The sequence below is a fragment of the Azolla caroliniana genome, unplaced genomic scaffold (assembly GCF_043228905.1).
Source record: "Azolla caroliniana isolate FFs.n. ecotype wild unplaced genomic scaffold, voAzoCaro1.0.p SCAF_2, whole genome shotgun sequence".
Taxonomy (NCBI): domain Eukaryota; kingdom Viridiplantae; phylum Streptophyta; class Polypodiopsida; order Salviniales; family Salviniaceae; genus Azolla; species Azolla caroliniana.
In genome coordinates this window covers 27,758,199-27,770,074 of record NW_028230437.1, presented here as the reverse complement: position 1 = coordinate 27,770,074, position 11,876 = coordinate 27,758,199, and the positions used below count along the sequence as shown (strand labels likewise).

General features: G+C 39.3%; 1 protein-coding gene across 1 annotated transcript; it reads right to left on the bottom strand.

Annotated features, from left to right (window-relative positions):
- Positions 1 to 3,911: 3,911 nt before the first annotated feature.
- Positions 3,912 to 5,474, bottom strand: LOC147867996 (E3 ubiquitin-protein ligase ATL6-like). The gene has a single exon (XM_087315923.1). It carries the CDS (start codon positions 5,028 to 5,030, stop codon positions 3,981 to 3,983), a length of 1,050 nt encoding a protein of 349 aa, XP_087172049.1. The 5' UTR covers positions 5,031 to 5,474; the 3' UTR covers positions 3,912 to 3,980.
- Between the last annotated feature and the right edge of the window lie 6,402 nt (positions 5,475 to 11,876).

Here is an 11,876-nt window from a genome sequence, read left to right as displayed (position 1 = left end):
TGATTGGTAATAGTTTCATATAACAACCCACAAATTGGATGAAATAAATATATACTAATGAAATATAGGTTGAGAAGTACATCAAATGAGTGCTTGGATACAATTCATAAGATCACATCTGTATTATTTGACATTAAAAGCATTCTACAATGTTTATTGCCAAATTTAGAGTACAATACCACCTTCAAAAGATGATTATGGTGATGTATCTTATCTAATAGATTCTCAAACCATATTTTGTATATATTCATTGTTTTTTGTTCCATACTTTGTCATCTTCCCATAGTTAACATTCAATTTTGGATGCATTAGTTATGGTATGATGGTTTGACTGCAGGGGTAAACCCCTCATAAGCATATAATACACTAGAAACACAAGACCATTGCACGTTGCATAATACTAAAAGAAATGAGAAAGTTTCAAGTGGGGTTATGTCATGTCAAATTTGCTCAATGTTAAAGAACACTCACCGTATTCTATTTGCATGGATAGAGGTGCACCCTACCATGGTTATGTGATTATAATAAGGGACATGTACCCACACTAGTTAATATTTGTGTGCATAACGGTTATGTGAATCATACGTGGAATGATTGCCCATAATCACCATACATTAACAAAGTGCATGCAATTATTTGGTCACTTTTACTTGCAATGTTTAGCGCCCCACACATTTTCTATGATACTTGTTTCAAGTTCTCTCTATAGGAACTTCGGAAATTCATAGAAAACACGTTAGGGTGAATGTGAGTTGCACTTGATCTTCTTGTTCTACATCTACCAAGTTGGATTCTTTCTTCAAATTAGGTTGCAACGATCAATTCCAAGTCAAAAACATGAGATTTCAGCAACACGGGCAAAACAATTATTTACTTGAAAGGTAAGAGGGTACATATTATACAATTTGAGTTGTCTCTGAACTTTATGATTATCATCATTCGAAAAGACAAAAAGTACACTTCGTTGACTGAAATAATCCCTATCAACATTGATGTGCCCTTGTTGTGACTATGAAATACTTGGATAATGATTCTATTGTTGGTTATGTTGAGTAACTCATCTCGTAATCCCGTAACAAGCTTGTTTAACATGTAAGTTTGCCAAAACTAAAGTAACTTCATGTTGTTTTGGCAACACCACCACTCCACACCAATAGAATGCCTTGTCTATAGGGAGAAACTCGTCTATTCTCTCGGGTCCCAACCACATCTCATTTGAATCTGGCAAACCAAAGTAACTTCATGTTGTTTTTGTGAAACCACCACTCCACACCAATAGAATGCCTTGTCTATAGGGAGAAACTCTATGTATTCTCTAGGGTCCCAACCACACCTCATTTGAATTGCTCTCCATATGGTTTCAATTGCTTGGAAATTCTACTTCTTCTTGTATGAGAAAAAACTGAGTTGTTATTCATCATCAATATAATGCACAAACATATTTTAATCAATGCATTGAAACACACATGGACAAGGAAGGTGATATGACAAAGAAAGAATTGAAAACTCCAATAGTATAAGCTTTACAACCACCCCCAATGAGAGAGACAACACAATGCTAGTAAATGTGTGCACAATCTCAACCTCAATGGACTCGTAATATTTCGCTCTTAATTAGAAAGTTTGCCATACTCTATACATAGGTATCAATAGCATTTTAAAAGTCAAGACCTAGTTGTATTAATAGTGCTTTAAAAGTCAAGAGCTACTTGTAACGACCCATACCCATTTGCCCACTTTGTCTCCCACTTTCTCACTAGAGGTTAATAATCTTTGTCCACTGCTCTCTTTTTGTCTACATAAGCTCAATATATTTTCAATTACAAATGCACATTTGAACATATTGTTTGCTAGAAATTCAAGTACTCGAGGAGAGTATTTTCAATGTAAACTATAGAAGCTTAGGTTTCCTAATATTTTGGAGTAAAGTCTAGTTACCATTTTATTTAGCTAAATAAAATGATGATCCAATCCGTTCAACAAGGATTCCTATATAATGTCCAATTTGTCCCTTTACACGATAATGTCACCTACCATACAAGCTTTGTTATTTCAAGTGAAGATAATTTGATAGCTAGTTCATGGTTCACCGTCCATTTAATGTTGGTGTGGGTAAATGAATCCTTCAGGGGACCTTTTGAGTTACTTGCAATTGGTGAACCATGAACAAATCATAAGATGGACATTGACATTAAGATTCTCTATTGGACTATGAGAAAAAGCAATGTTAAAATTGATACCAGTCAAAATTGCAATGACACATGGTGAGACAAGTCTTTTAAGATTATCGCAATCATGGTGAGACCTTGAGATAATAACATGGTGAGACCATTCTTAAGATAATATATAAATCTGCTCGATACAAACACAAAATGAGTTTCATATAGGCAATAAGAAAATCTATGGTGCAATCTTGTGCAATATTAGCTTATCAAAACATATTTATTATCAATTTGTGATGCAAATGTGTCTACAAAGTACGTGGCTTATATAATTATATGAAACTATAAAGTGATTAGTTTTCTCACCGATTATAACGTTATCACAACCATAAGCATAAATGAAAGTTCATTTTCTATTGTCATATCAAATCATTAAAACTCTTCCAACATCGAAAGATCTCACAAAATAATGCACTTTTCAGAATTCACAATGTCAAGAAATTGAACATGTATTAGAGTTTTGACAATAATGTTACAATTGAACCATGATCGTTGCACTGCACCACATCAATCATATACAAATAAGATCATATCGACAAGTTATCAAATCACTCGATCAAACTTTAATGTTCTAAAAGCAATCGGAATGTGTACACACACAGAAGTTGGTGTTTGATACATAATGACTCACCAATACGTAGAAAACCTACTCCATATCGACATGAATGTATGAGGAGCATAAAAGCTGATCTAGAAGGTTTGTTGACAATATAGGACTGCATAAAGGGCATTAAAAGTGGTGGATATGGAAAGTAAATGTATGAAAAGCATGAAAAATCAAATGGTTTCTTCTAGCATTCAAGTAGACATGTCGTTTTCGTATCGACGATATCCCTTGATAAACAATGGTGAGACTCTTTGAGATAGAAAATATAATAAAAGGAGGTTTCTAAGCCATGTGCCTATCTTGTGCCACTTTGTTTTTCAATACAACCTTCTTGCCAATGAATCCAAACAACCTCAGACCATGATCATTTATTCCACACTTTGTCTTTTAACACATTCTTTAGCCCCTGAATCCAACCAACCAACCTAAAAATACAATCATATGTGTGATGAGACAAGGACAATTTAGTTGAGATGTGGGGCATTGCCATTAGACATTAGTGAAATGGAAAGAGGCAATGGAACATCCTCAACAGACCACTAGGGGCCCATGAAACATAATCACACATAATGCCACAAAGGAAGTAACCAAACAGAACACCACCAAGCTAAGCCATGTCACGTTGCAAGTAAAAAAGGGGGACAATGGAGCATCAATGCATTCAGCAATTTGTCATGTGACCACACTAGAACCCGCAGGGAATCAAGCAAAGCATGATCACATTAAAAGTCACAAATGGCACAATGAATGAACGTTGGCATACCAAGCAAGGACGTCTGATTGAGTATAATGCCACAAACCAACAATGTGGTGGAAGCAAAGGACCCACACTTGTGGTGGATCCAAGGGGAGGAGCAAAGAGGTAAGTACATGACAAGGACACAAAATGATGCTTTTACAAGGACATAAACGATGAAAGACGAAGTGTTTTCTGTTTTGTTTCGGGTTCATTGTTTCGCTTTGTTTTCTCGATGCATATGAGTCCTTGAAAAAATAATGACGAGGAAAGGTTGGACCCAAGGATTTCCCTCTTTCTTGTTGGGGTGGTTTCTTTTATACCATGACCATGTTAGACAATAATCTTCTTTCTTAAAAGTATTGATACTAATATTAAACATAAACTTACAAGCTTACACAAGGGGTGGTAGAATTTAAAGGCAACCAAAGGAGGGAGCTGCCCCTGCCCCGACCCCGACTACTACAGTAGATGGTGTGGATGTTGACATCCTCTCATGTTGTCCCCTTCCACCTCTCCTGCCCTCGGCCTCGCTCCGGGACCTTTGTAAATCTATCTCTCCTTCTTCGCCTACCATGTCGACAAACGTGGCGAGGGGCGGGGTCCCTCTAAGCCTAGTGTGGCTCAACGCCCGCATGAGGAGCGAGTGCCCGGTCGAGTGGGACCGATGTAACGATGAAGTTCCTCCTCCTCTCCATCCTCCTACTCCTAATCCATCTGCATCTTCCTCGGGAACATCTATCGCTACACTTTGGCCTTGGCCGGCATTGGGGGCGCCTTGGTCCGGAGTAGGAGTGTTACCCACCGACCGCCTTGACCCGAAAAGATGGAGGCTCGAGGCCGAGCCGGCCCATCGGAAGGAGCGGGCCCCGGGGGCGTCCGACACCACAGGGCGACGGCAGAGTGGGCACGTGATGTGCGAGTAGAGCCACATGTCGATGCAATCCTGGTGGAAGACATGCTTGCACTTGGGGAGCTGGCGGAGGGGCTCGTTCTCCTCAAAGTCGGTGAGGCACACGACGCACTCCACGTTGTGGGCGGTCCCGGTCCCAGGCTTCTTCTTCGAGGAGGCCGAGAAGGCCACGAGGGGGAGGTGTTGGAGAATGGTGGGGTCGAGGCCCGGGGGTGCGGCCGGGAGACGGGTGCCCGGGCCCGTGCCTCCTCGTCCCGATCCTCGCCCACCTCCTCTCGATTGGTTGAATGTGTCCTCGTCCCCTGTGCACCGCTTCACGTAGATGGAGAAGAAGCCCATGAAGAAGAAGGCGCTCAAGAGCACCACCAATATGATGGCCATGGAAGGGCTGAATTGCGTGCTGGTATCGAAATTCGGGGTCGAGGCGCTGCTGCTGCTGCTGCTGCCCCCGCCACCGAAATCATCACTGTTGTTGCTGCTGTCATTCGAGGCGGGATCGGTCGAAGGAGGGATAGGTGAGAAGGATGATGATGAAGAAGAAGAATTACTCATTGTATATAATCAGATGATTCTGAAAGAAACTGCGAAATTGCATGGAAACTTGCCTATAGATCAATGAAGAACCCTAAAAAAAAAAGGGAAAGTTTTCTGTGTGATGGTTTGAAATGAAGGGGGCACAAAGTGGTGCGAATTTACATCCCAAAATGGAAGGCTGAAGTTTCTTGATGCTCCTGTTGAAACGCAAGGAATTAGGGGAAGGCAGAAATTTGAAAGACTAAGCTGAGTTTCCAGAAACAGGCTTCATCCACATTTTTCTTTACTTTTGCTCTGTTTGCTCTCTCTCTCTCTCTCTCTGTCTGTCTATGCGAAACAGGGGATTTGCCACAGTAAATACATGCTCTCTTTCTCTCTCTGTCTCTCTGTTCTTCTTCTATGAGCAAGAGAGACAATTAAAACAAAAAGCAAAAAAGCAAATCAAATATGTAAATAAACACTTGACAAATGAATGAATGGATGATGATGATCTAAAAATTCTTATGTATCAGAAGAAGAAGAAGAAGAAGAAGAAGAAGGGAAGGATTCAAAGAGGGCCAAAAAAAAAAAACAAAGAAGAAACAGAGGATTGGTTTTGATTTGATTGCTCTGTTTATGCTGATGATGATTTGCAATGATGATGGACGAGAAATTAGGAACTATATTACGATGATTGGAATTTGGAAGGAGGAAAAGGAAAGAATGGGTCGCTGCTTTTTCTGCGCCTTATATAAATAGAAGCACAGAGAAGAAATCTACTACCTGAGACAAAGCTCTCATCTCTCATCTCTCATCTCTCTCTGTGTTTTCTTCTCCTTCCCTCTATGACTGTAGACACTGTGTGGATTTGTTTGTTTTCATGCAGGAGAGACAACATAAGAGAATACTATATTTGAATACAATATAAATCAATCAATTTAAGATTGTTCACAAATCATTGAAAAAAACCCCAAATTTTACTTTTAAAAGTAGTAAGTCTATATATGTATACATATGTATTTTGTGTGTGTGTGTGTGTGTGTGTGTGTGTGTATAATGCAAATACACTCTACTCTACTAGACATTAGAAACAAGAAGCCATCCTCAACTACTAAATAAAGGCCACAATATACACTCTACTATATACACGAGAATATGGAGGGGGGGCGGGGGAATAATACATGCTTGCTCGAGAAGGAGGCCTCGAACCTGAGCCCGATGAAGAATCTCATTCAACTTTTGTTGACACAATAACACCCCATGTGCCGCCCACCTCACGAATGCTAGAGGATTGTCGGCAGCAAGGGCCAATGACACCACAAGGGTGTAAGTAACAACACCAACTATATATGTCTTAACAAATGGGCTCCCAAAAATATGCTTATGAGTCAAGACAATGTGTGTGTGCGAGGGAGAGAGAGAGAGAGAGAGAGAGAGAGAGAGAGAGAGAGAGAGAGAGCTCAATGCAATAATTGAAAGAAAAATAAGCAATTTGTTATTCAAAAGGAAGGAAAAAAACGACACGACCTTTTGTTGTTTATATACGCTCACACTCGTAAGGATAACGCCCAATCAAAGTATTGTGCTACCATATGAGGAGGTCATATAAGACACGCCTCTCTTCGTCTTTCTTTGAGAAAAAGGCCAGCATTGCTCAATAGCTAAGGTGCATCTTTTGAACACGCACGCACGAACACTCCTTCCTCTTCTAGCTCAGACTTTCAAGCTTGCAACTCCCCCCCCCCCCCCCCCCCCCAAGAAGAAGAAAAACCTTAGTGCCCTCATCATCACCTTATCGTCATCACGTTGGCAAAACCCTCAGACCCACCCACCATATCCTTGTCACCTGGAAGAAAAACTCTCATGCCCCACCCACCTTATCCTCGTCAGCAACATGGGAAAGAAAAACTTTGTGGACCCACCCCACCACCTTATCAGTATGCTTCAAAAATCAAACATTTTCTAAAACTCCTTCTCGGTTTCCACATGTGTACATGCACACAAGCAATGAGCTCAAGCCTTCTAATGTCAAATGTTCAACTAAAATGCAAACCTTTGTTGATCCCTAGCCACCCAAAGTAACATTTGGCAAATCTTGTGCCCTCTCTTTCTCTCGTATTGTCCCACCAACACCACCCACCTCCCTGTAGGTTTATTTAATAATGTCTCTCTATTTTAGTGCTACTATTTCCATCCATGTATTGTTGTGTTATGTCTTTTGCGTCAAGATCACGGAGCATATCTCCATCTACGCAACGTAGATAAGACTTCAACTATGTGATTTGAAGTAGAGGGTGCCAACTTTGAAAACTTGGCACATTTCAATTGAGCTTCACATAGTTTTTTACTACTAATGATGATGCACTCTAAACACTTCGCAAATTTTTAAATGACTTAAACAAACAAAATTGTTAAGAGTCTCGGGAAGTGATTAAAAGTTGAGCATGTATTAGTAAACAGTTAATATATCACAAGTCAACAAGAATTTAATGCACCTTGTGATATATTACAAAACTAGGACTCTTATTTTGAGTTGTCAATGTTGTGAGTTTGTCAACAAATATGCCTAGCCAAAGTTGAAATTAGGATCTACAAAAATAGTCAAACTTTAGTTAACCTTGTAGTTTGTTTTGTGCCACACAACTCTAGACGCATTGTATGTATCGTATGATTCCAAGTGTGCTACATAATTATTTGAATTGCATTACTTTGCAAATAATTTGGCGTACACGTTGTTTTGAAAGATTCTTCCATCTAACATTTATATTGAAGGCCAATTTGTTAAATTTCTCAATGGATTCAATGTGTGACATGAAAATAAACCTAATGTGTAAGTGCACCCATAATGATAGGAAGAGATAGAATAAGGAATGTTATCTATCATCTTCATCGAAATAGCGAAAACAACGAATCATGTAAAGTTCAAAGAAGTAAGACAGGAAAAAATCATTAATTGTCAATAATATCACAAGATTACAACAAGCAACACCTTAAGGATACTTTTTGCATTTCCCTCATTGCAAATTCTTTTGCAAAAAGTGAGGCCTATGATTTTGACTAATGTCATTGACGACAAACATAGTTAAGATTCTTCACCTCAAGCTCAAGCTCAAGGTTGGATTAGATTACAAGCATTTTTTACAATTCCACATATTGGATGTTGGGCCCACATCTCCTTACATAAAAGCATGAGCTAGACTATGTTGTATGCAAAACTTACAACGAATCGTGCATGAAGAAAAATCCATGGACAACAAAAAAGAAAAGGAGTGCTATTCTTTGTTCCATGAAAGAGGATAATAAATTGACAATGAGTTCTGACGATGGCTACCACGATGTTTAAAGGGATGGCTCAAGGGAGCATCTCAAAATAAAAGAAACGTTTTTTTGTCCATATATTTCATGGTTACATAATGGATGCATTTCTACATTGTATTTTTAAATAGGCATGGGGCATACATGATATGGATGTTTATAAATCTTGAATAATGTGCACATCATACATGCATGAGTGTCAATTGCATGAAACTTATTGAACTCGATATAGAAGCCCGAGAAAAACTGTTATTCCTTGGTAGAGTTGAAGACGTGGCAACAAACAATTCAGAAATAACCTGAAGAGCCACATTAACTGAAATCTAAAAATAAGTTGTCTTCCATAAGATAATCATTCTTTGTATTTGATTGATCTAATGATGGCCACATTTACATGCAAGAATAATCCACTTGCTTCAATAGTTAATTTATGAAATGTATGTAAAGGACCCTCTCATATTCTTAATAAACATATGTTTGGTGTAGATGTTAAGTGTTGAAATAAGGAATACCTTTAAGCTACATACGTTGAAGAGTTTTGCTTTCTCTACAAATTGTGAGACAACGTAAACACATGTACATATATGTCTATAAATACATTTTATAATTGTACTATTTGACATAATGCAGGTGCTTTTTTACTAATCCATGCATATATTGAAATTTGTTAGTATGGGCCATAACCATGACATGCATGTTGATATGTAAACACAGGTATGTTTACATTTTAATGGAAAAACAATCACGTCATAACCATGACATGCATGTGGATATGTAAACACATGTCAGTTTACATTTTAGAGGGAAAAACAATCACGCATGTAGTTCCCCTTGTGACGAAGGGAATTATGAGAACAATTTAGAAACATTGACATCAACAAGAAATATATGCATTTCTTTTGCTTAAGTGACATTACTACCTAATTGACGGCAATTGCTCATGTTTGACAAATGAGAACAATTTGGAAATGTAGTCCTCGTTTGGAAATGATTTGGAACAATACATATAGTTCGTTTGCATAGGTGACATTACTGCCCAATTGACGTTAGTTGCACATGTTTGACAAGTGATTTGTTAAACATCAAAAGTTCTCATTGATCCATTCAATCATTCTATTGCGTGTCAACTTCAAGATTCGTCAACAAAGTTATTGATGCGTAGGGCACTCTTGTAATTATCCCAGCTTAAATAATTTTCATAGCAACACATAAACGATCAACTAGTTTACATCAATATGCATTGTTCGGGGTCATGATTGAAAGCCCCCACATGCAAGATTCTTTGGCCCAAACATTATTTCTCAATCCACTGAGATGTTTACATGTGCCAGTCCAAACCCAATTGAGGATGTTGGCTTTGTGTGGATTGTTGTCCTCTAGCAATGTGGAAGTAAAAACAGAAATAGCGAAAATGATGTCATTTAATTTATGAATGCAATAAAGAAACAAATTGTTCTACAAAACAAAAATTTAAAGGTTTTATGGATATGAAGCCTTAGATGCAAGCTTTTCAACATAAGATAATAGATCATTTCTCTTGGAGTTTAAGATGGAAACCAAAAGGCAACTGATAAGTCACCTTTTTTTTAAAATATCCATTATCCATGATTTGCATTATCACCTTTTTTTAAAAATATCCATTATCCATGATTTACAATGCATCCACGAGACAGAAAAAATCTTTGAAGAGGCACATTCACAAAAACCTATTATTGTTCACCATTGAAAGAAACAAGTAGTTTCCTTCCAACCTTTACATGTATTGATGTCACCAATTCACATAGAGGAGTAGAGTACTACAAAAACTAGTCAAGCACTCTTACCAAATGATGAATAGTGGAACTTTTGAAAGTGTGCACACTACATATACATGTGGAACACATAGTCGGAGAGTACTCACAATTGCACCTTCAACTCCAAGTATATATTAATTACTACAAGATGAGTTGGTATTGTTCCATTTGGTATCCGGTTGAAACTTAGAAAAGATGTTCAAGCCCAAAAAGTGTGACAATGAATAGAGCCTTTTTTCTTGATTTTTAACACTTCTCTGAAATTCTAGAAATTTGCACTTCTAGTTTCTAGAACATTTGTAAATATGTGAGAATTGTTGGAACTTTCAACATTTCCAAATGCGTGAGTAGTGTTGGAAATTCTGACACTATATTAGCACATTTGGTAGTGTCAAAGAGTTGGGCAGTTTTGACCACACAAAAAAAAGTTCCAATAGGTTTCAACATTCTTGCATTAAAAATCGGCCTATATTCAATTTGAACCATAATGGAAAAAATGGAATATCCATTGAAACAAATGTTTTTTTTTTTTTCCCCCCAAAATGAAGCTACTTTCCCATTAGTTAGGAATGATTATTACATAGAGAGTCTACAAGGAGACTTATACACACATCGGGGAGTCTACCTCCGATCAAGTAAAAGAAGATCAGCCTACTTACAATGCCTTGCGGCCTAACTTAATGTAAGAAGCTACTTATATCTAAGGCGATGGCCTTCAATGTTGCCTAGTACGAGTCAGCTCTTGGGGCCTACAACGAAGAGAGGGTGGCAGGTGACTAGGAAACAACTAGCGTGGGGGCTGGTAATTCCACCTCGGGCCACTCTCGCCTTGCATCACCATAGGTGTGTTCCTCCATTTCTGCCAAAAGCGCAACTGGGCAGAGATCACGTCATTGGAGTGGCTGCAAATCTCTTCCATTTGCCCTCGTAGGCAGCTGATAATCGCGAACCATATGTCCATGATCACTTCCTCCGGGGGTCGTACCGTACCTTGGAAAACCTTGAGGCAACGTGCTTTCCATATGTACCACAAGGTGAAACCTGCAATCAGCATCCAGATTTCTGGAAACCTAGGGGATGCGGGCTGCAAGCCTCTTTCGAAACGGATCTTGACGATTTTGCCTCTCGTGCATACATAGCACCAACTATCCGCATTGACGATGTCTGTCCACCCTTCGACCGAGTGACCAATCCATGCCGCAGCGCTCCACGAGGCTGTTCCTTCAACTTCACATGCCGCAAGGAGGCGAGTCACTCTATCCCAGATCTTTTGAGCTTGAGGGCAATCCCACAGACAATGTCTCAGAGTCTCGATAGGTCGAGAGCACAGTGGGCAGCCTAGCGTTTACCTAGCCATTCACCAACGGGCACCACATTATGATCGATCTGCCACCAAAAGAGCTTGATCTTTTCAGGCATGTGGAGGCGCCAGAGACCTTTCCAAAAGGTAATGAGCGCCTCATCAGGGATGCCCAATGTTCGCTAGCCATTGCGAAGGGGGCTGCCCAGCTGCAGTTGCAAAGTCCGACCCAATTTAGTGGTGTAATCGAAGAAGTGATGGAGTCTATCATCATGTTTCCATCTGAAATCCCCTGGGTCCCAATCCAGATCGACAAGGGGGCGACAACCATATACCCTTAACCTCCAATGGGGCTCCACCTTAGCAACATCCGGGTCTGTCTTCCAGATGTTGTAAACTTATGCCACCACTCGGATTGGGTGCCAAGAGCCCCTGCTCTGACTATCCCCAAAAACTGTATCTCTCCCCGATCCACTC